The sequence below is a fragment of the Lissotriton helveticus genome, chromosome 7 (genome assembly GCF_964261635.1).
Source record: "Lissotriton helveticus chromosome 7, aLisHel1.1, whole genome shotgun sequence".
Lineage (NCBI taxonomy): Eukaryota > Metazoa > Chordata > Amphibia > Caudata > Salamandridae > Lissotriton > Lissotriton helveticus.
This window is the reverse complement of record NC_136068.1, coordinates 778,035,580-778,061,371: the sequence shown is the minus strand read 5'-3', so window position 1 is coordinate 778,061,371 and position 25,792 is coordinate 778,035,580. Positions and strand designations below refer to the sequence as shown.

General features: G+C 44.5%; 1 protein-coding gene across 1 annotated transcript in view; it reads left to right on the top strand.

The window, feature by feature from the left end:
* VDAC1 (voltage dependent anion channel 1) overlaps positions 1 to 25,792 on the top strand; it is a 158,193-nt gene that overhangs the window by 78,517 nt on the left and 53,884 nt on the right. The window contains exons 4-5 of the mRNA XM_078653162.1: positions 24,503 to 24,655; positions 24,749 to 24,801. Of these exons, the coding sequence (XP_078509288.1) occupies positions 24,503 to 24,655; positions 24,749 to 24,801 (206 nt within the window). The remainder of the gene's footprint in view (positions 1 to 24,502; positions 24,656 to 24,748; positions 24,802 to 25,792) is intronic.

Sequence of the window (25,792 nt, the reverse complement as noted above, 5' to 3'; positions counted from 1 at the left end):
ACTCTGCACTCACTGTCACTCTGCACTCAATGTCACTCTGCTGTCACTCTGCACTCAATGTCACTCTGCACTCACTGTCACTCTGCCCTCACTGTCACTCTGCCCTCACTGTCACTATGCCCTCACTGTCACTATGCCCTCACTGTCACTATGCCCTCACTGTCACTATGCCCTCACTGTCACTCTGCACTCACTGTCACTCTGCACTCACTGTCACTCTGCACTCACTGTCACTCTGCACTCACTGTCACTCTGCACTCACTGTCACTCTGCACTCACTGTCACTCTGCACTCACTGTCACTCTGCTGTCACTCTGCACTCACTGTCACTCTGCTGTCACTCTGCACTCACTGTCACTCTGCACTCACTGTCACTCTGCTGTCACTCTGCACTCACTGTCACTCTGCACTCACTGTCACTCTGCTGTCACTCTGCACTCACTGTCACTCTGCACTCATTGTCACTCTGCTGTCACTCTGCACTCACTGTCACTCTGCACTCACTCTCACTCTGCACTCACTGTCACTCTGCACTCTACAGTCACTCTGCACTCTACAGTCACTCTGCACTCTACAGTCACTCTGCACTCTACAGTCACTCTGCACTCTACAGTCACTCTGCACTCACTCTGCACTCACTCTGCACTCACTCTGCACTCACTCTGCACTCACTCTGCACTCACTCTGCACTCACTCTGCACTCACTCTGCACTCACTCTGCACTCACTCTGCACTCACTCTGCACTCACTCTGCACTCACTGTCACTCTGCACTCACTGTCACTCTGCACTCACTGTCACTCTGCACTCACTGTCACTCTGCACTCACTGTCACTCTGCACTCACTGTCACTCTGCACTCACTGTCACTCTGCACTCACTGTCACTCTGCACTCACTGTCACTCTGCACTCACTGTCACTCTGCACTCTACAGTCACTCTGCACTCACTCTGCACTCACTCTGCACTCACTCTGCACTCACTCTGCACTCACTCTGCACTCACTCTGCACTCACTCTGCACTCACTCTGCACTCACTCTGCACTCACTCTGCACTCACTCTGCACTCACTCTGCACTCACTCTGCACTCACTCTGCACTCACTCTGCACTCACTGTCACTCTGCACTCACTGTCACTCTGCACTCACTGTCACTCTGCACTCACTGTCACTCTGCACTCACTGTCACTCTGCACTCACTGTCACTCTGCACTCACTGTCACTCTGCACTCACTGTCACTCTGCACTCACTGTCACTCTGCACTCACTGTCACTCTGCACTCACTGTCACTCTGCACTCACTGTCACTCTGCACTCACTGTCACTCTGCACTCGCTGTCACTCTGCACTCAGTCTGCACTCACTGCCACTCTGCACTCTCAAACTGCACTCTAAAAATGCACTCTCAATCTGCACTCTCCACTCTCAATCTGCACTCTCCACTCTCAATCTGCACTCTCCACTCTCAATCTGCACTCTCCACTCTCAATCTGCACTCTCAAACTGCACTCTGCACTCTCAAACTGCACTCTGCACTCTCAAACTGCACTCTGCACTCTCAAACTGCACTCTGCACTCTGATTCTGCACTCTCAAAATGCACTCTCATACTGCACTCTCAAACTGCACTCTGCACTCTCAATCTGCACTCTCAACTCTCAAACTGCACTCTCAAACTGCAGTCTCAACTCTCAAACTGCATTCTGCACTCTCAAACTGCACTCTGATTCTGCACTCTGATTCCCACTTCACGTGCCTTTTCAAAATTCAGCAGCAAGAACTTGTGCACTTGTGTTTGGGATTGGAATTGTGAAAGGCGGGTGGAAGTTCCGTATATCCCAGCGGGGCCCCCCCCTACCGGCATCTTTTTGTCCCCATACCATGCAAGGCATGGTAATGGGCACAAAGCCCGCACATATAAATGTCTCAGAAACTTCTGAAACCCACATAAATGATGGTTTGCAATGGGTGTCAGAATTATGAGTGTGTCAGAAAAATCAGACAATCGGTTTAAACCTGCTGAAATTTACTGGGTGAAAAATGCTTCGTAGGGGGTAGGATGTGGAATTTGCTGAAATGTGGGACACGAGCTGAGTGTTATTCCCCATTTCAATAGGGAAACTCGCAAATGGCATTATGTATTTCATTCGATAAATAGTATACCACAAGATCTCGTTAATTATTGGGTACGAAAAATAACACTCAATTCTGAGGCCCTAGAAATGTAGTCTTGATATGGTTACTGGGTTCCTTTGTGAGCCCTCGCTTTCATTGCACGTGTACAATCACAATGTCTTGCCTTGTTCCTTGCCCCGCAAATCCCCCTGAGATAGTATACCATGGACGTGAATGGTTTAGAGAGAATAAAATTAATTAAATTAACAAACGTAGGTTGTGGAACACGTAACAAAGTCTGATAATACAAGTGTTTAGGTGTATAAGGGATAGGTACTGAGTGAATTTGGCCTCTCTGTCTCTTTTTTACCAATTATAGCACTGCCCCAAAATAATAATGCCCCCACCCCGCTACAATCACTCTCGTCAGAGGGTGAGAACCTAGCCCCTGAGAGTGTGCATTTCTGAACACAGTATTGCTGTGCCTTGCGGTATGCGTCTCTGTAGCTGGAGGGAGGGAGCGCAGGCGGAGGGAGGGGGCTCTGGTGGATGGCTGTTTGCAGGCTCCAGCAGCAGCGAGATGAAAGGGACACTCCTGGAGTAAGCTGCTGCTGAGTCTGAGCGGCTCCAGGAGGGGGCGGGGAACCTCCTCCTTACCAAACCCCAAAGATGGGGGGTTTGCCTGCCCACCGCCAGTGTCCCTCCCCTGCCAGGAAGAAATCGCAGCATTAACAGTCATTAATCATCCTAATATGAGGAACCTGCTGATCTGAGTGACTGGCACATGGGAGCTCTGCGTCTAGGCACGGCGCACAAGAGCTGACTGGGCTCTACCAAAAGATGCTAGAGGGGGCGTCATGGAGGCAGGGAGACAGCATGGGAGTTTAAAGGGTGTATTAAAAGACGCAACACCGAACGGTCCACACTCAAAAATTAATAGCCAGGATATTTTATCTTACCCTGTGGGAAACGAAGCCCCTGTAGCCAATGGTAGAAGTTTCACAGTTAAAGTCCAGTGGCTACTTCAAATAAAGCTCAGTTGTCTTGAGTAGTAACCAAGTCTTACCATCTAATACGGCGCACTGCAGTTGGATATTGGATGGAAAGCTTACTAAAGGCTTGAATGTACTCCGGATTCCCGGCCTGGCATGCAGCAGCTGCGCGCTGAGCGCTGCTGAATGGTGAACGCGCCCGGCCATCTGGATTCACTTACGGAGGCACCCTGACAGCTCCTAATTATAATTAATGTACTTCTTTGCGCGAGCACGAACGAAAAATGCCCAAGATGGCGGAACAAAACTACATTTACCCTATCACTTCAAGCCTATTAAAACGACAACACAACGAAGACGAATCACTGGCCAGATGACAGAACACAGTAAGGAATGTGTGGAATTTGTCTCGCCAAAGCCCTAGGAGATACTTTTTTTTTCTCTTCTTTAACATTAGGATCTCGAAACTCCTCCCACTTACGTGGGCGGAGGCCTCGCCCTAAAAAGGAGGTTTGGTGAAATCAAATATGGGCCTAAGATAACCCAATTTATGCAAAAAGCAGCGATTGTTCCAGTTTTCTGGTTTCACTTTGCACAAATCAACCAAAAAATGAATCCCTGTTTCTCCTTTTTATGTTAATGGTTCATTTTTTTCCTCATTGTGTATTTTCCTGCAGTTGTTATATAGCACAAACTCGACCCTAAGGTATTGGAGTGCTTTACACAAACACCAGTAAAGTGACACAAGGTCACATTCATTTTATTTTTAAGGCACTGGGAGATTAAGTGATTTGCTCAAATTTCCAGGATATTCAGCTGAGGCCAAGACTTGAACCTGGTTCTCTAATTCCAGAGTCGGCAGCTTAGTCCTTAATGCCATAGCCTGGCTAGAGCAAAGGTTGCAGGCATAAGCCACTTGATAGCTCGGCTCGTCTTGGGCTCAAGGTTACACTAAGACCTCGAGCTGAACCAGGCGTCCGATTCGCACCTGGCTCAGGCTTTCAGTAGATCGCCCACCTGAATGTAATGCATTTAGTACTGTGCTTTCAAAACAACTTGCTGTGGATAGAGTATTTCCCTGAAGACGTAATATTTTGACGGCAGTACTTTTGTGCAACACTCCTGTTGTTCAAATTTGCAGTGAAATATATAGAATACCAAGCACACAACTCTTGCAGAACGCATTGATGCTGGCATGAACACCAGCAAGGAAAACTTTGCCATCATCAAAGATTTCACCATGCCTCTTTCCACCCGCAGCAAAATGACACCTTCACAACACCTATGCAACAAGTTATTTGAATTCTTCTATTATCGCATCTTCGACCCTCAACTGGATCCCTTCTCCATTGCAGCTCAACTTCCCATCACAGCGGAAGAACAAACTCTGGTCTCATCACCCACGAAATTGCTGCTACAATGAAGATAATCTACTTGGGGGGGGGGCCCCATCTGCCCTTTGCCCCCATCACCCTATCGCCAAAGGTCTCCTAACGATCAGCGAAGCACTAACACCCATCTTCAACGCTTTAATCACATTCCAGGACACCTAGAAACATGCCACCATCACTCCCCTGCATGAGAAACCTGCTGCCGGTTCAGCCACGCTTTTCAATCACAGCCCCATCTTTCTGCTACCATACTCTGCAAAGGTCTTAGAGAAACTAATCAACTGTCACTTCACCTCAGCAGCCACCAGCTCCTCAACCCCACACAGTCCACATTCAGGCCCAACCACAGTACAGAAAAAAAGCACTCATCACCACAGACAACATCCATATGATCCTTGACAGAAGATACGCGTCGGCCCTCATTCTCCTGAACCTCTCATCAGCATTTGACATGGTCTGACACCCCATGCTCATTACGTGCCTGCATAATGATGAACATCAAAGTACTCGCTCTCCTCTCCATCTGCTCCTTAATGAATAGAACACGAGCTGTCAGCCTGGTACCATATTCTTTGGAAGCCCACAGTCTCATCTGCAGAATGCCTCAGGGTTCAATGGTCCGCCTCACCCTCTTAAACGCATACATGAACCCTCTGGCCAACACCATCCGTGCGCATGATCCACATCCTCCCCTATGCAGATGACTCACAACTGATACTTTCCCTCTCAAGCAAGACCCCCAAACAAAGAAAATGTTCACCTCCTGCATGTCTGAATTCACTAACTTGATGAAAAGTAACTGTCTCAAGCTCAAAACCAAAAAGACATAAATACTGATCTTCAGCAAGAACACTTTACCATGGGGTGTGGCTGCCCAAACTTGGATCCAAACCCACCACTCACACCAGGAACCTCGTAATAATACTCAACAGTAAACAAGTCTATACTGTCACTGCTTTCAGGGCCTGAAGATGCTAAGGGAGATCTTCAAATGGCTCCCAAGCAGCACTAGAAAAACTGCCACTCACACCTTAGTCACTAGCAAGTTGGTCTATGGGAGCGCTCTCTATGCCAGTATCACCAAGCAACTCACTAGAAAACATAACCATCCAGAACTCTGCAGCCACTCTCATCTTCAACTGCCTTCACAGTACTCCTCCGAGAGCTCCACTGCCTCCCAATTCACAAACATGCTCAATTCAAAGTCCTCACACACATTCAAGGCACTACACAGGTTACATGAACAGCTGTATCTCCATACTCCATTATGAGAATAAGCAGAACCAGATCAGGACGACAGGCATTCTTACTTTGCTCCTAAAGCATGGAACAGCCTCCCACTCCACATCTGAGCCTTTTCATCTCTTCTTGAATTCCGCAAGAAGCTGAAGACCTAACTTTTCAATTAACCAACCTAGGCAGGGTTAGGTGCACAACTGCTCAGAACCAAAACACCCTTGAGGGTGGTACTGCATTTTACAAATACACATATTATGACATCACAGTGTGTGCATGTGCTCTCATGCATGTGTGCATACGTATCATGATGCTACAGCTGCCCAGTTTGATGACGTAAACATGTACATGGTTCACCACGCGTACATGGTTCACCACGCATGTGCACACGTATTGCATTACGCAGCAAACACTTTTTTTAAAACTTTTTTTCATTTACTATTGTAGGATGGTGGACACTTTTCTTGGAGCCATAAATTAAACCATTGAATAAAATTTTCACGTATGGGCCATCAAATTGATACTGCCAGTGCCTTAAAAAAAAAAAAAGATGAGGGTGAGTGGGAAGAAGTCAACACCGTTGAGCGGTGGGGGTGTAGAGAAGGAGTAGGCCCTCCAATCAAGAGCAAGGGGCTAACCCAAAGCCCATCACATCTATATATTTTAATGTATTAAAGAAAATAGTTATTTGGCAATAAACAGCTAAAGCTAACTGTTGTCAGATTTAAAAAGGAGAGACTGAAAAAGGAAGCTGGGTTTCAGTGAGTCCAAATAGAAGAAAGAAAATGAATGGGCAAAGGATGACAAGCGCCAAAGGTGAAATATTGACACTACCCATCAGAGGGGCAGGAACTTCAGGACAAAGAGCCAGAATGCAGAGAGCACCTGGAATTTATTTTTGGGGTATTGAACCCAAAGTGGATGTAGGATGTGAATGCCCAAGAAAAATGTGGTTGAAATCAGAGACCATTTTTTTCCAGCAATTTCATTAAGCTAGTTCGTATGTCTGTCCAGTCGGTTTGAGGCATTTTAATGTGTACATTTTTGCTATTATTGATAGGACCTGGAATGCACTGTAACAATAAGTTTATAGAAAAATGTGCCTTGAGGAATTATTTCATATCATTACTCATTTTACATCAAGTCATATATATGTACATTAATTGAAAGGAACATAAGAAACGTGGTATCTTTTGTTAGGCTTTATATCATACCTGGAACAAATATATTTCATCAATTGTTACAAAAATTAATACAAAGGCTAGGCAACACAAAAAACACTACCATATTCAGTACATTTTCCGTAGTGCATTACACCGTTGGTACAATATGTATTAGACATATATATACATAAAGTGCTACTGAGACATCAGTCAGCTTAGTCCATCAGTTCATTTAACAAATCCTGTTGCTGGTGATTGTAAACCCAAAACGGTGTATAGGCGTCGACGTTTCGGTCTTTATCGTACAATTCACACCAAGACCATCCTCAGGACTAAATGTTGCACAAGATATCTACAAAAATATACAATATATACACAATCAGTATAGGTACAACCTACTCCCTATGTCCAATATAATCGATTGTCTGCTAACATTAAACTAACCGTCACCACACCCAGTGTGACAAAATATACTCAATCAGGCCCCATCAGGGTGTCCAATACTTACTGAAGAGATAACAACCTCCCAAGTCTTCAAGATCAAATTCCGGCTTCTCAATAAAGGCCAATAAAGTTCAAATGTACTCCTAAATAGGTACAGAATCACAGTATAGCCAATCAGTGTACCCTTAAACCTGCTCATGACTATCAATAAGATACCAACATGTTATCGGGGGCTTACCTCCACACTGTATGATAAGGTAGTACAGATTAAACGGGTATAAGTCCGCTACATAATTCCATGAGCATACCGTCTTACCTACAAAACAAAAACAAGGGGGTCCGCTATCAGGTACCTGTACAACCGAATCCAGGTTATTCAAAACACCTCTATCACTAATATATGCCCAATATAGGTACTCACTCGTATGCTCCGCTCTCGACGGGAAACAATCCTCGTCTCTTTCAGTCCGCGAAACCTACATCTCGTAACACTCTGTTGAAATATTCCAGCCACCACCCCAGGAATCTACGCGATAACCTCCCTGGTTGACATTGACTGTCTTCTGAGGGTTTCTACAAGACAGAAACGTGAACGCATGGTCCTCTCCCGCTCAGTTTCCATTTTACTTGTATAGACTCACTCAGAAAGCAGGGCACCATCCACACGATCCCTGCAGATAAAGTGCACAAAATGGTGGCTAGACTCCTCGCCTATTAATTAGTTTTGTGCATATCCCTTTGTGCCTTGTAATTATTGATTTTTAAACGGTATCCTCTAGATGTTTCCATTGATAATGCTATAAAAATGATACCGGTGGGTTTGTTGTTTGCTCCAGAAGTATTGTTGGAGGTTGTACTGCCCTTTCATCGTTGTCTGCAATTAGTTTTAAATGGTGTGCAAAAAGAACAAAACCCCAGGAAATGTGTCCTAGTTAGATCCCGCCACCTTCAGTAGTACACATGCTCTATATGGTGATGCAGTGGACTAATCTACCCACGTCTGGAGCCTCTGTGAAACATCATGATCACAGGTTCAACTCCTGCTACATCCAAGTCTTTCATCCATCCAAGGTCGATAAAATGAGTTCCTTTGAGTGAGTTGGGTGGCAAAAACATGTAATTCAGCTCAAGATACCCTAAGGTGGGAGGGAGTAGGAATGTGTACTTTAGAAATCCCAATGCTGTGTTGTACTTGTACCAGAGAATACAATACAAATAGTTTTGAAGGAAAATTATTCCACAAGTCTTCAAGAATTGCCTTCCTCTTTCTCTCTGCTATATCTTCTGTATTAGCACCATTAATTAACTTATATCCATTGAGAGTAGAACCCAGTAGATTTGTAGGGAACCTATTATTCATGGTATGTTCTCTTCTAGTGGCTACTCTCTTCTCATGAACTGACGTAACTGTGTTTACAGAGATTATGTGGAGCGAAATAAGTTTGTCCCATTTCAGCATAACATAGGAGTTGACCTAGAGTTTTGTTTATTTTGTGATGTTAAAATGAAGTCTTCATACACCCCTCTCTCCATATCGAGATTAGCACTCAACAAATTAAGTGGGAAAGCCTTGAACTACGACATTTAATAAAAAATATGTATTTGGAAGCGGACTTGGCTGCCTACCTTAAGTGATCACTCTGAAGAAGACAATATTCTTAGATATATGTTGTAGGCTCCTCTAGTGCATCAGCTCCATAGGTGGTCCACTTAATTCAGAGAAATAAATTTTTATTTCCTTTTGAGGCTAGGGCCTCCTATTTGAGGGAAACCTCTTCTGAGGACCCTTAGGTTATCTGTAGGCATTGGAATCGTGGAAACATTTCTGGCATTTCTAAAAAGCAGCAATGGCAGCCAAAAGAACTAGGATCGATCAAAAATGTATTTAATCATCTGTAAAAGGTACCATAGTCCAATTCCTTCCTAGCATGTTGTCTGGTTTGCCTGTCTCTCCCGCAACCAAATGAAATTTTTTTTCCTTTTCCAATTTGATGCATCAGTAGAACTTGCGGTTGTCATACATACATCAAAAAGTTAAAAGGTCAATAGTGCATGCACTCAGGAGCCAGCTTATCAAGTTCAGAAACCGAAGGCTGTGGTGGAAGATCTTACCAAACATCCTGGTCAGGTCGTAGAGAATTATTCCTACATGGCTGATGGATTGATGGAGGGAGTGGGCCTGACCAACAACTAGTAATAAGTCCAGTCCTGGGCTTTGAGGATAATTTTACTTCGCTCTGCATCAACTTGGTCATCACTTTGAGCAGTAGTAGAATTGGAGAAAAGGCATTAAGAAATGTTGTAGCAAAGGCATTCACGATTTATCAAGGCTTTTGGAAACCGAAAGCATAACCTTGCCACTTATAGTTTTCTCTGCTGTAAACCGATATATTTCTGAAGAAACAACTTGTGTAAAAGATGCTCCCACATTAGTAGTAGGTATTTGCTACTTTGTAGAAAATAACAAACTGTGAAATCAGTATACTTTTTAAATTAAAACACAGCTAAGATGAGAGAGATTTGTACTGCTGACAAAATGGAGACTGAAATTTAAAAACATAGAACACTTGGGTGGGAAAGCATGTCGGAAATCTGTACAAAAACACCATGAACAAATTCTCAGGATATCAGAGCTAATAACAAAGAGAAAGAGGTGCAGAGTGCACCACCCATAGTCAGTGGGAGTCGGTGGCAAAGAGCGCTACAGTCCTGTATAAGCTATGCATGATTTGGTTTAAAGCATTGCCAAACGATGGGCTGTTCAGGTGCAATTCAGCAAACCAACTCCTAAATCCAGGGACCGCAATATACCCACACTTTTGCAGCCCTGCTACAGCCTGCTTTAGCTGTCTGTGGCAGCCAGTATTGCATGCAGTACTGTAAAGAGTGGGCGTTGTCAGCCCCTTGCACATCACTGGATGGCATTCTTCTCTATCTGAGTTCCCTATTCTTGGAATGGAAATGGAATGGAAAGACATTTATAGAGCGCATGGCTACCCGGAAGCATTCCAGTGCTAATAACTGACACAGGGGAACCAGAAAAGCTAAGGGAAGAGCATGGTCTTTAATTGCTTCCGGAAAGCCAGATGGTTATGGATTGTGCGAAGGTGAAGAGGCAAGGAATTCCAGAGTTTGGAGGCATTATAGGAAAAGAGCCTACCACCGTTTCTAGAATTTTTGATTCTAGGTATCTCTGCTAGGTACAGAAAGTCTGATCGAAGATTCCGGTTGGCTTTATATGGACGAATCATGGTGGAGATCATAGGTGCAACAAGTCCCTGCATTGACATATGTTCTAAGCACAAGGCCTCAAACCTAATCCGTTCCTGAACCGGAAGCCAGTAAAGGGAGCAGAGAGCCGGTTTAGCTGATAGTGTATTGTTGGTTCCCATCAAAAGTCTTGCGGCACTGTTTTGTACTGCTTGGAGTTTTGTGATTTGCGGAGATGGGGGCGCCCAAATACAGGACGTTCCCATAGTCATTCATTCATTCATTTCAAAACTTTATTCGATTCAATACAAGAATCATAAAAGTAAAAGTACATTTACAACACACAGTTAAGAATTCACTATAAAAACAGTTTTACAATTTATGGCACTATAAAAGTTCATTGGCAGAAAAAGTCACATAACCATATTATTACTTTATGTTAATCATCTCTGGTAAATACATAATTTTATCAGGCAGGGGTGTTTTTTGGGAACAAGTAAAAATAAAAATAGAAAAGAATCACGGTACAGGATTATAAAGTGCACATGTCAAATGGTATAGTTCTTGGGGCAAAATTAGCCATACCGTTTCCTAATCTGGAGTGACACGCGAATAAAGTTCAACATTGCACAGCAGACTGTGGGGGATGACAGAGATATTAAGAAATCATAACCCTCTTTGTAATGGCGTATTTGTTCTTCCTTGAGAATCGGTTTGATAAACCTAGTTCTCGGGTCTTTATATAAGGAACAAAAAAGAACAAGATGCATTGTATTTTGGCTATCTTTGTAATTACAGTTGCAAGGTGGGAGTTCCTTACACCAGCCCCCCTGTATGGGGAATGCAAAAAGAAAATGCAAAATATGTAGCCTAAATCTTGTCAAATAAAAACGCCATTGTACATGATTTGTAAAAGTCAGATAGAACTGATGCTGTAAGACAGCCTTGGGTGCATAGGGGCTGTCCATACAATTTACAATCGATGATTTCCAGTAATTCGATTTAATTACATTTTTAATATCTCCCTGTATGTTTTCAGGGTTGTCAAAGATGTCACCCAAACCAATTTTATGAAACATTTCATTTACGTAGGATAACCAGGGGATTTGGTTCATATTTGACAATTTCAAACAGTCCTGGATAATATCCTTAGTAAGCTGTAGGTCCTCCGATACCCATATTTTGCCCCATAACAACAGAGGAGAAAGACGAATAATGTCGCCTACATAATTTAAACCTAATTCATTGTGGGCGAATTTATTTGAGGAGCCTGATGGGATGGCCAAGACACGTTTTAAAAATTTGTTTTCCATAATCTGTATCGTGTCGGGGCTATCTGTCCCCCAGACCCCCGCCCCATAGGTAGCAATCGTTCCCATAGTCCATTCTCGAGAGTATTAATGATTGGACCAGTACTTTCCTGGCCTCAAAAGGAATGAGAGGCAGGACCTTTCGGGCCATTCTAAGTAGACCGTAGCAGAGAGCTACCATTTTTCTGGCTTGGGTCCTAAGACTCAGGTCCTGGTCCAGCCATACACCAAGGCTCTTAATTTCTGCTTTCGGAACTGGGGATGGGCCCATGCTAGAGGGCCACATCCAGCTAGGATTGAAGCTCAGAGTGTTGCCTAAAATCATAATCTCGTTTTTTTTCTCCGTTAAGCCTAAGCTTGGAGCCATTCATCCAGTTTGAGATATTGTTTAGACAGGAGTAGAGGGTATGGATTTCTTGGTCTGCTTGGCTGAGCCCGACCACCAGTTGTGTCGTCGGCATAGGTGATTATCCAGATTCCATGGGGGGCTACTCTGGCTGCTAGAGGGGACGTATAAACATTAAAAAGAGTCTGGCTGAGTGAGGAGCCCTGTGGCACCCCACTCGGCAGCTGAGTGGGCTTAGATACAATGTTATCTTCAAAAACCTGAAAGGTTCTCCCCTCCAGAAAGGAGGATAGCCATTGGAGCGCCGTACCATCCACTCCTATGCTCCTGAGTCGCCGGATCAGAATCGAGTGATTCACCGTATCCAATGCAGCGCTCAGGTCCAGGAGTAGAATGGCCGCTGAACCTCCAGAGTCCAGGATTTTCCTACTTTCCTCTACCTCAGCCAATAGAGCGGTTTCAGTGCTTTGGCGCGGTCGGAACCCAGTTTGAGAAGAATGGAGCAGGCTGTGGCTTTCGAGAAATCCAATTCTTTATTGGCTGACTTTCCTCCCTCCTCTTGTTTTCTTTCAGGCCCTCGATCATTTAATCGTTACAGTTTGTTTTTTATTTGCTGAATTGTATCCTTCCTCCGCTGAAAAAAATGGAACTTTTATCATTTTATAATAAGCACACCATGTGAGAGCATGTCCTCCTCCTTTCTCTGGCTCTTTCACCTCTGCTGTGCTCTTCTTTTCTCTCCTCCACCCCCCCCCCCCTGCCACTCCCTCCCCAGGTGTGTGGAAGATCTTTAGCTCTACATTTGTCTCCTACTAGATGATGGCGGTTATATGCTGAACTCCTCTGCTGCCCACCAGGCACCAATGGAAGGCTTGCCTATGTCCTGGTTGTTGTCCCCAACACTTTTCCATGCCCCGTGGTGCCCCCTTTCTTCCCTCCCACTACCCTTAATCTGCTCAATGCCAGCTGCTGCTCTTTATGTAACCAATATCGTATGCTTTTAAAAATGCTTCAGAATTGGCAAACACTGTAGCAACATCCAGCCATCTTGAAAATCTGTTTTCAGGCATCCCTTTGCATAACGCAACTAGGTATGAAGAAATCCGGCTGCCAGATTGAATGTATAGGAAATGCTATATTCTATGCTTTCAGGACGGCCACTGTGTTGCATCATGTATCATGGCTGCCTTCTTAAAACTAGGAAAATATTGTCCATGCATCACACCAAATTGCACCCTGTAAAGTGGTAATTGTCTTGAAAGTATTAAAAAAAATTGACTTTCAAGTTGGCCAGTCGCTTGTCCTTTTTCGGTTTTGCGAGTGTTGGCACATTTTAAAGGCATCTGGTGTTGGCAAAGACAGTTGCAGTAACCACAAACCATTGGCAAAGCGAGGCAGATTTACTTTTTCAGAATTTAAGTAAGGTTATAGACCAAAGCATGCTGTCTACTAGTTTGTCTAGTAGATGCTATATTGCAACTGTATTTTTAAGAACTTAACTGAAGGACATGCAAGAAGTGTAGTACCTTTACCTTCCAATAGTAGACACATAATAATAGGAGCGTATTCCATCAATTATACGCATTAGCCTGCTATTGCAGTGTGCCGAGTTATACTTAAGAAAAAATTTATCCATTTGCAAGAACTATTAGTGGTATAGCTGAGAGAATCATTATAAAATATATTTATAATCTATACAGGTGTAACGAAAAGCAGCATGCTTGTAACCTTCATGTGCTCTGCGTTTGGCTTGATAGGGAAAACCTGCAATACAAGGTAGAGATGGAAGTGGACTAATGTTCATTGTGTTTGTAAATTATATGTATATATATATATAAATGGAAAACCTTGACCAGTCATGGTCTTTCAAGGGTAAAACCGATATTCTACGTGGGAGTGGTTTGTCAGCAAACGTGTTTAATTTGCTGCATGATACACATATTTACAACAAGGGGTGGTGATGGACGGAGTCTCTGAATTAAGCAGAATACTCTCACCCAGTCAAGAGATCAGGGCTAGATCCAACACCGTTTTTTAGCTCATTGCACCATCCCAGTTTCAGAACCTGGCTGTATGCAAATTAGTCTGTCCCTGGCCCAGTGCATCATGGGAACAGGGCAGACCAGACTACAAAAGCCAATTCTTACACTGGGAAGGAAACAAGCTTCCGGGGACCGGTTTCTGGCATTACAGCCGTCTTCGGCCCGGCTTGCTTGAATCCTGATGGTGCAATGAGCAAGGGACTCACATCTGAGTATACCCTTCCACGCTTAGGGTGGACAAAAATATTTACAACAAGGGGTGGTGATGGACGGAGTCTCTGAATTAAGCAGAATACTCTCACCCAGTCAAGAGATCAGGGCTAGATCCAACACCGTTTTTTTAGCTCATTGTACCATCCCAGTTTCAGAACCTGGCTGTATGCAAATTAGTCTGTCCCTGGCCCAGTGCATCATGGGAACAGGGCAGACCAGACTACAAAAGCCAATTCTTACACTGGGAAGGAAACAAGCTTCCGGGGATACACATGGCACTAACTCTTCAGTGGCTAATGTGTATCACAAAGGAATTCAATAGGTGTATTAAATAGCTTAGTAATTTTGTCTGGAAAAATGTAATTTTCCCAACATTTTGTGCTTTTAAGCATATGTGTCCATAGGCTAGTGTGAGGGTACAAGACAATGCTTTGTAGTGGCATTTGTCACTTAGGGATAGACAGTAATAAATATTTAAATTACATCATCTCACATATTGTTAGAGTACAGCACCATGAGATGTGTATGTGCACTCTTTTTGCCCTTTCGCCTTCAGTAAAAGTAATACAGTGACATTTTGGGTCCATCGAAGGTGACCAAAGTTGTTTCTTTGGTATTCCCGATCACTGGGCTAGCTACATAGTCTGTGTGAGCATTGACTCCAAGGTAACATTAAGGGAAAAAATAAAGAGACTGTTTTGGAAAACGTTTCAGTGATTGAAACATGAACCTGTAAAATCAAAGACCAATTTTCATATTCATTAACAAAGTAAACATCGGGCAGGGTCTCATTACCCAGGGACAGAAAATAGTCAAAGGTGGACATTTTTGTCAAATAGAGCAACATCAATTGTAAAACCGTATAACTTTAGTTGTTTTTGATAACATCCACCATAATGTAGCCTGTAAACGGAGTGCTTATTGGGATGCAGTAGGGTGTAATTTTTTCATGTAACGTCTACAGTATACGTATGAATGAGAAAGTTAGATGAGTGGGTGAAACTCTTAAAGGAAATGATATAAAGATCTAAGCGCAATGGTGAAGGAAAGGAGCCCATGGAAACCTTCAAGTGAATGCTGTAGAGTGAGATAAAGGCTATTGGGGTATCTACAGTTTGTCTCTTGTTGGAAAGGAAAGAGGCGATCCACAGTAAGAAGTGAAGATATTTATGTGCTCCGATTGTGCATAGTGCACAACTACCTTCGATATTTCTCTGGGGGACTGTTTGGGATGCTAGTTTCTACATTGTTGCTCATTTTCTTGCAGACCAGTGACTGAGTTTTCGTCTGGTGATGTGTTTAGGGTTTGTGATATCCCTCACATAATTGTGTTCAATGTATTACATGAAGGTTAAGCATTTCATTCAGTTGCAGGAATATCATAAGTGGTGCTGTTAAATTTTTGGTAGCCGTGTCTTGTTCTTTGTTCTGCTAATGTAGGATTTAAGCATGGGAGAGGTGTATTGTAGCATTTCCAGGTCCATTAAATTATACTTTTACTGTCAGTGTCTCATACCTCTCACTCTTGGTCCTTAGATTGATCTTGTTTAGTGCCGAGAGGGGTTGGATATAAAGGTTCCCAACAGTCATCCAATGAGGACCAGGAATTGGATAACTGAACTACAAACTAGAAATCAAACTCGTGTAGATTACTCTCAAAACAATACTATACAGATAAGATTATCATGGCACTCCCAAAACGCCTGAAGAAACGTAGGCGAGTCAAAATCATACACTTGAAGAGCTCAGTTAAAGCTATGCAGAATGCTAACTTTAGTATTTAATGTTCTGAGATCTCTAATATGATCTCATCTGGTCATTAGTTTACCCCAAATTAGGAATGCACATTCACTCGAATGGAAATAATCCTGATAACTGAGCCAACAAGGTAATTTAGTTTAATTTATCATATATAAGTAATCAAATTCATCAGTAAATCCGGTTATTCGACAATTTAGTCAAATTCTAATAAGACATTGATATAAGATACCAAAGCTCAAGTACAGGAAAAAGTCATGAAATATGGCAGTTTAAGCAGTCTCCCGAGACGAAAAAGATTACTAAATGCCCACAGAATATGTGTCGGTTCAGGAAAGAAGCCAAGTATGTCCGCATCGGGCAAGTTAAGATTGCCAAGGAAAGTTCCGCAAAGAATACCCATCCGTCACCATCCAACTCCAACAGTCATTCTGCTCTCTCCAGTTTGTTAAATCAAGCAAGATTATATCAAAGTTTCAGGGGTGACACCTCCTAAAATCATCTCATCGGGTCAGACCACTAAGCCAATTGGTCAATTCATATAGGTAGGGTGTCGGGCAACATAAAGAAGATAAAAATTGTAGAGCAATAGGTGGGACAATTACACAGTCAATAAGCAATCCAATATGTGAAACATTAAAACAATGCTCCTTCAGCAGGAGCACATAAGCAAGTTCAATTGGACATTTTCCCACGTAGCTGTTCAGGATTGTATCAGGTATTGTAGAAAAGTATATTGTGCAATACATGAGAACTCAGGAAAGAATACACAGTTTCACGTTATTGGCTATACTGAGGAATTCTTCCACGAACTGTAGATTCCACAAGTCGAGAAACTTCACGTATGTAATCAGACCTACATCAAATTGAGCTAAATTAAAGCAAAATATATATCATTCTTAAGTATACATTCATATAAAATATTGATTCTAGTATAACTCTGATGCACTTGAAATCATTTAGTATGGTTACAAAATATGTGTCAGTATGATAGACTTCTGCTTTTCGAATGTACTAAGGTGTAAGTAAATACATTTAAAATCCTAACAGATTATTTTCGTTTTAGGTGTATGGATGAAATACAACCTATGAAAGTTTCACAATTGCAATATTAATTGATTGATTGATTGAATAGCTTTATTTCGAAATATTTCCATTTCATAAAAGCATTTACAGTACAAAAACAGATAAAAATATAAAACAATTAGCAATTCAACCCTCTAAACACTTTGTGAAATGAACAATGATATACAGTCATTGGTAGAATGATAAGGGAGGGGAAACAAAGCATCAGATGGTAAAAACAAGTTGAGTCTATGGGAATAACCTTACTGGAGGAGCAATTTCCTCACAGATCTTATCCTCCATACCCAGCCCAAAAATGTTGCCAGGCAGCATGCAAACAGAGGACGGGCGTCCGATCTTAAGATCTGTAGGGCCTCCAGGTGTGACCGAGTGCCCAAACTCATACAAAGAGGTTTCAGCCATCTACGGCGAGGTGCTACATACGCTGGGCATTCAAACATTAGATGGGCAATAGACTCGACCCTGTTAACACAAAAAGGACAGGACGATATGGTTTGCCAAGGTGGTTTCCAGCTTGCTGTCCACTGTCCTAAAGGCAGGACTCCCACCCTGAATTTAATATACAATGACCGATCCATCGGGTTGCAGATCAAGTCCAGGTAAGGTTCTCTAAAGGGGAGATCTTTAATTAGCAAGAACTCAACGGCAGATCTGCATAGTTTGGAATTACTCGCTCTCTCATTTGCCACCCAAGACCAGATTATTTTCTTTACCAACTGTTTGGGTGGGGATGTTCTGTTGGCCCAAGCGTCTCCCAGGCCCAGTTCACAGAGGAGCCGCTTTACTTCCATGAGCCAACCGACCTTGTGCCAGCCCGGGGTTGAGAGGAGTTCACGCAGGGCTTCTGCGTAGCTTGAGAGTTCTGGTACATTCCATATTCGAGCCCACAGTAAGAGAGGACGTAGCTTTGCTTGCTCGGATATGGGGCGTGTACCTGCATCGAGTAAAAGAGGGAGCGTGGGAGTGCTGTGAGGTAGCCTCATTAGCTCTTTGTGAAATTTATTCTCGAGGTGGGTCAGGGTATCAAATTTCTGCGTACCCCACAGTTCTGCCCCATACAGTGCCGCGCTCACCACCTTTGCCCTGTACATATCTAGTATCACCCCAATGGGTTTAAGGGGTGAGGCGCGATGTTCTTTTAGCAATGCCCCTGTAACCCTCCTATGAGTCAGGATGATTTTTTGATGGTGAGCCTTCCAACTCATGGAGTCACAGAGTCGGATGCCTAGGTAGTCGAATTCCCTTACCCTTTCAAGTGGGACTGAGTCTAGGGTTGGAGGGTGGACTGACTTCCTAGGGGGATTCAGGACCAGGAATTTGGTTTTGCTTATGTTAATGACTAAACCCCTAGAGTCACAAAAGTCCTGGAACCTAGAAAGCAACGTTTGCAGGCCTACCGGAGTTTTCGAAATCAGCAGGGTATCATCTGCAAATAGGAGAGTTGGTATCTTCCTGCCCGCCAGGGAGGGTGCATCTGATGGTTATTTAAGAAGATGCTCCACCACTCTGTTTAGATAGTGGGGGCTAGCACACACCCCTGGCGGACACCCCTATCTACAGAGATGCGGGATGTTTTTTGGCCCTGTTCGCCCCATCTGATTTGTGCAAAGTTGCTTTCATGGAACTTGATGAGCAAAGCCAGCAAATACGGGGGGGATACCCAAACCCTCTAAGACATCCCACAATAGGTCACGTGGGACTAGGTCAAAGGCAGTCCGCAGGTCTATGAATGCAAGGTACAGACTGCCTTTGCCCAGTACGACCACTTTCCAATAGAGCATTAAAAATCGGAATGTCTGTTCAATAGTACCAGTTCCTGATCTAAAACCGGCCTGGAAGTCAGACAGAACCTGATTTTCTTCGGCCCACTGCAAAATCCTTCCTAGGACTACTTTGCCTGCTACCTTCTGGGTGGAATCGAGCAGGCTAATGGGACGATAGTTAGCAGGGTCGTCCCTACAGCCTTTCTTAAAAATCGGGACGACTTCCGCACCCATCCAAGAGTCCGGGAGGCATCCACCAGACATGGCCTCATTCAAAAGTAGGGCAATGAGTGCGCTCCACACCTCTGTGTTAACCCGTAGCAAATCACCCGGGACGCCATCTGGACCTGCAGCCTTGTTGGCAACAAGGCACCTAATTGCTCCTTCAACTTCCTTGGCTGCAAAGGTGTGGTCATTGTCTGTGTTAACGGCCCACACTCTATGCCTGGGACCCCTGTTCTGTCCTGGTACCCCTGATGGAATGGAGTAAAGCTTGGAAAAATGTGCAAACCAGACCTCCCCTGTGATGTTACAAGTCAGTTGTGAATCGACAGGCCTATCTCTGCCTCTGAGCAAATCCCAGAAACCCTTCGTGTCCTTTTTGGAGCTAGCGTCCATTAGGTCTCTCCAAAAATTGGTTTCATGTTCTTCCCTTGCCACAGCTTGGATTTTTTTGTAGCCTCTCCTTGCGAGGCTGATTTGAGCTGGGTCTTTAATTTCAACCGCCCGGTTAAGTTCACTTTTAGCAGCACGGCAAGCAGAGGAGTACCATTTGTCTCTACCCTTGGTTGCCGTTCTCCCAAAAGCCCTAGCCCTACCCTGTGGGACTATAAACAAATTACTCAGGGCTGAGACAGTCTCTGTAAATGCCGTAAGGACATAGTTAGTAGAATCAGATGCGCCTAGGTGGTGCTTTACGTTTGTCATTATGATCTCAGCTTGGGCCATTCTCCCCTCGTCCGCAACAACTTTAGCCCATTTTAGCCGCCTACCGCAATTAGATGGGACAACTTCGTGGGAAGATTTCCAGATGGATCGAGACAAGGTTGGATTCCCATCTTCCCACGGGAGGGTAAGGGTTAGGACCAAGGGATTATGGTCGCTATCGGATGTGTGCAGGACTTCCATGTAACGGAAGTACTGCCATAGATTATGGTTTAACAATATATAATCAATTCTAGAGGTGTGACCCACCCTGTTATAGGTGTGCACTCCCCTAGAATCTGACTTCGATCGACCATTGGTGGCTCTAAGATCGTGTTCTAGACAGAGTGAGTTGAGATCAATGACATTCTGGGTCCATTTTTTTATCGGATCATGGGCGAGCAAAGGAATACCTCTCTTAGCGTCATCTTCCCAGATGTCCAGGATGTCCTCGCTGGCTAACGGTTCAAAACAGCAGTTAAGGTCTCCAGCCAGGACAACAAGGGAGTCAATATTGCAGGCTCTGAGCTCCTCTTCTACTCCAGTTGATTATAGCAATGAATTCCCCCCCCCCTGGCCCCCCTTAAATAAAGGTTAAGCACTTCTAACTTCCTGCCCCCGGGACACTGTATAGTGAGTCTCAAGAGGTCAGGAGATTGGGTGTTTATGTGCCTTATGGATAGTCCCAGTGCAATACTGACCCAGATGAGAAGGCCACCCGATGGGCGGCCTTTACTGCCCTGTGGTTTGCATGCTGGCACATAGTAGGTCGTGAAACCTACCCTGTGGAGGGGCTCCAAGCACCAAGTTTCTTGTAGGAGACAGATCCCAAAAGGGTCAACAAAGGAGTTCCAATCTGGCTTATCGATATTTCGTGCGAGCCCTGCCACATTCCAACTTAAGATCTTCAGCAGGGAATTATCTATGGAACTCTGGCAGGTCGAGGGGGCGAGGACAGGGGGGTCAATGTTAGAGCCGACAGGCAGGGACCGCTGGTGAGGAATTGTAAGAGACGTCGGAACAGCGACTGTCTCGCACACAATTGCATTGATACTATTGGTATTAAGAGAATGGAGCGCCCCCTGTACTGACAGGGCCTGTGCCCTAGGTTGAGTTAGGGGGGCAGGGCTAGTCCCAACAACGGTAGTCAACAAGGGAAGAAAACCAACTTCCACCTGGGGTGCGGAAATAGTAGAAGGTAATGCCAGATCAGGGGTCTTGGGCAGTCAATCCACATCCTCGAGACAGTTGTACCTGTTCGAGGTTGTTATCCCAAACCAGCTTCTAGTTGGATTGTGCTCTTTAGTATGATACCCCCTTCTGGGCTGATGGTGAACCATAGACCAATTGCCCCCGTAGGAGTGTACATCTCGAGGTGGGTAAAAGGACAGAGGCCTCGGGGCAATGGATAAACCCTCATCCTCAGTAACCCATGAACAAATATAATTAGCCGTGTGTGAGTCTTCAAACGTCACGACTATGCAATCACCGGGTATAGATTTCCGTGAGGAACCCACCCAGGAAACTCTACGCACCATTTTGACTCTACTTATCCGGCCATTAGGAATCGGTCTGTACGTATTGAGCCAATGCATGACCTTGTTCCGTAAGGACCAATGGTTTTCCTGGTGGCCATTCGCTGCCTCCGGCACACCCGTCAATACCACCACATAGTCATTGGCTTCTGGAGGGAGATCGATGTACCCCCCTCGAAAATTACTCTTGTTATGTGAGCCCAAGGTGGGACGGAAGGTAGTATTGTTCTGTGAGCCCTGAGTAGGACGGTGGAAGGTACTGCTAGTATTGTGCTTCCTAGGAGCAGCCATATTGGTACGAGTGTGGGTTTGTGAGGTGGGTGCCTTTGGGTTATTAGCCCCAGACAGGGGTGCAGGGTTTTTAATAACGATTCCCTTAGTACGAGGTTTAGGGATAGGCTGTGTGGGGCTTAACACAGTGGGGTGAGAAGTTAAGCTCTGCGGGGCTGTAGGGGAAGGGTTTAAGGTCTGTGGAGCTAAATTATTCTCTATCAGACCTTGGTTTTCAAGACCTCGTAAACCAAGAGTAGCCAAGGTTATAATACTTTTTTCCATCTCTAATAGATGGTTCTCAATTCGAGAGAGTCTTAAATCCAGGGGAGAGAGGAGTCTTTTTAGGGTTTCCCAAACTACTCCTATGAATTCCCCTTCCCTCCCCTCCTGGTCCTTTAAGTAGGGATCTGCTTTCTCCTTGGTAGAGTTACCTTTGGTGGCTGCGGGTGCTGTGCCATCGTTATCAGTGCACCGAGAAGCCTGTAGTGGGGTGACCTGCCCTCCTATAGCGCCATTCACAGAGATGTTAGCAACATTAAATAGGTGTGCCCCAACAATTTTGGCCTTCTTACGTGAGAAAGCCGACCTTGGGGTACGCTTCCTTTTGTGGAGATTGTCTTTAATACTATTGAATGTGCCATAACAGGTGGACGCATCGGAAATATCTGGAGAATGAGGAATGGGGGTAAGTTGATGGCGAGGGCTAGCCCCAGATGGGGACGGGCTTACGGACAAGGGTAGGGGACACAAAGGTGGTGGAGAGATAGGCAGAACCGGAGTGTCATGAACATCCGCCAGCGTTGTTACACAGTGTTGATTGTTCAGACGCTTCGGAGTAATGGCTGATGTTATGTGCCCTAAGGAAGATTTCTTGAGTTAGCAAAATCTAACGACAGTTTCCTAGCAGCCGCCAAGTCAAGGGAAACTCGAGTTTGGAGTTTGGTAATCTCTTGGTCTATGGCAATATTTGTGCGTGTGATAAAATCATCCATGGGACCATTGTGTACCAACCCCCCCTTAGCAGCCCTGCTGCGGCTGGCTCGTGTATACATATGTAAAGAAGTAGACAACGCGCGTGAACAGTGGGATGGGACAATGCTGGTTTGGATAATAGCAGAGCTAGGGGGAAAAAGAAGGGGCCCAGACCAGACCTCTTAGACCTCGAACGGCCTCAAACGGCCCGCTCTTAGCCCGGTCTTTGCCCCGAGCTGCGTCCCGCGCTGCGGGAGTACTGGTCCTTGAAGTAGTTGACGTGATGGGCGGTGGGCGGGCCAACGGGGAGATCGGACCGGAAGTTCTCCCACGGTCTCGCAGGGACTCCTTGGCAATGGAGTCCCTGCCAACGCTCGCAGCCCCGCTGAAGCCTCGCGCCCTAGCCCGTCCTCCGCAGCGCCGGTTTACAGCCTCCCAGGTGTAGCCCCCAGCAAAGATGGCAGCGCCGGTTACAGCGTCCTTGGTGCAGCCCCCAGGAGAGACGGCAAAGCGGCACCCGCGGAGCGGGTGCGGCGAGTCCCAACAACAGCAGGCAAGTGGTGATCTCCTGAACAAGCGCCTTCAGAGGCGAGCGCTGGCCAAGGGTTAGAATCGTCCCAAGGAGGGAAGAAATCCGAGGGTTTAAAAACCCTTCAGTGGGCGGTGGGCGGGCCAACGGGGAGAGCGGACCGGAAGTTCTCCCACGGTCTCGCAGGGACTCCTGGGCAATGGAGTCCCTGCCAACGCTCGCAGCCCCGCTGAAGCCTCGCGCCCTAGCCCGTCCTCCGCAGCGCCGGTTTACAGCCTCCCAGGTTTAGCCCCCAGCAAAGATGGCAGCGCCGGTTACAGCGTCCTTGGTGCAGCCCCCAGGAGAGACGGCGAAGCGGCACCCGCGAAGCGGCACCCGCGGGTGCGGCGAGTCCCAACAACAGCAGGCAAGTGGTGATCTCCTGAACAAGCGCCTTCAGAGGCGAGCGCTGGCCAAGGGTTAGAATCGTCCCAATATTAATTAGGAATGTATAGCACCCATTTTCTTTTGTTATTTAGGTGCACATGTTTACACAAGATAGATTTTAATAAAAATGTAATTATAATCAGGTTAAATCTTAATATTGGATTGATTCCGCATTAGTTATACATACTCCTAAATGATATTAGTGGGCAACTCTATAACTTGAGAATTCACCATTTACCAATGTCTAGCACTTAATGAAATTTAGTTCTTTGTCCATCAATACACCACATTTTTGTTCAGAAACGTATCCAGGAAAATGTGCCTGTGCAAGCCTGGAAACCATCATTTTATTCTGATTCTATTGCATAACATTTGCACTGGTCTTTTGTGGAGTGTAAGGGTTAAATCCCCTACTCCAGTACCATTGTTCTTTACAGTGCCATATGATAGTTTCTTTTTTGAGCATAGCATGTCGTGTAAATCACTCTCGTTTGACATTTGCTTCATTGTTGAGGAATTCATTGATTTCTATACTTGTAAATTAGTTCACCATCTCATATAGCCTTTTAGACTATCTGCCCTGAACTTCATTTGAGGGTGTAGGATCCTGACGATAAAACACAGGGTTGATTCAATTTAATTTAGGCAGTTTGTGGTATTTATGAAAACCAGTTCAAACTATGTATGTTGTAATCTGAATTGTTTTGAGTGTTTAGACCGAAATTTGCTTGCCTTTTAAATTTTCCCTATTAAAAATGTATTTTTCCATGTTTTTAGGAATTTACAAGCTCCGGTTCAGCAAACTCTGAGACCAGTAAAGTTACTGGGAGCCTTGAAACGAAGTACAAATGGGCAGAATATGGCCTTACATTTACAGAGAAGTGGAACACCGACAATACTCTGGGCACCGAAATCACAATTGAGAACCAGGTACAAATGAGAGCAAGAAAGACACACTTTTAAAGTTCAGGCTTCATTCCACTTGTGTTACTAAATGAACTGGTAAATGTGTTTTCTCTTCAGCTTGCAAAAGGACTGAAGTTGACGTTTGACTCGTCATTTTCTCCCAACACTGGGTAAGACGGACTTCTGGAAAGTTCACTACTTTGCATGATAGTGTGTACTGTTCAGTTTGAAGTTTGGTGACTTTGGCCTTGTAATTAAACAGCAACTATAAAAATATACAGTTACGAACCATACCAATGTATATTGTAGGAAGGAGAACACATCAGCTCAACCTTGTACATAAATTGTTTTTCAAACCATTTCCCTTGAATTAGATCTAATTTCACTAGTCGGTGATTACCATGTGAAACCACGCCTGTGACCTGCATAATGAGGCACTCAGGTTGGTGATCTGCTGGATTAAAGTATTAACATGGATAGATTGGTAAACATGGACATTGCTGCAGTAAAGTAGATCATTTTTGATTCAAACAATTTGTGAGGACATGTTTGGAAAAAATTATAATAAGGGGACGGATATTATGGTCACAGTCTTAGTGGCATGGTATTAGATTTGTAGGTGGGTTGTATAGGTTATTTATTGGTTAGTTATTGGGAGTGAGTGGAAAGGGGTTGTAGAAAAAGGGTAAGGGGTAAGTGTTTAGAGTTTGTTAGTGGTAAGAAGTAACGGGATGAGGCAACTGTTTGGGGGGGGGAGTGGTTTGCATTCACAAGGGGTCTCTGGTACAAAAGGTCAGCTACAGTAAGTATGTTTGCTGGTAAATGAGAACCTACTGCACGCGCTAATATTGTGGTTGAATTGTGTCTGCAAACCTGCGATTTGCGTATTTAAGACCTACTGGCGTTTCAATATTTTCTTGTAAACCTACCCTTTCTGGTATTGATTAACCAAACAGATTGTTGCTTTGCTAATGGGAGTAAGGAGCTTCCTGGGGTTTTATATTTCCTCTTTTGCTTCCAGAGCTCTTATTAACATGTGCTTCCTAGTCCCCCTGCTGTCAAACTATAGATGTTTGTGTGGATATTGCCTTGATTGACCCCTCCTGTTTCGTAACAAAGTATTACCAAATAAGTTTATTTTATTCTAAAAGTATTTATATG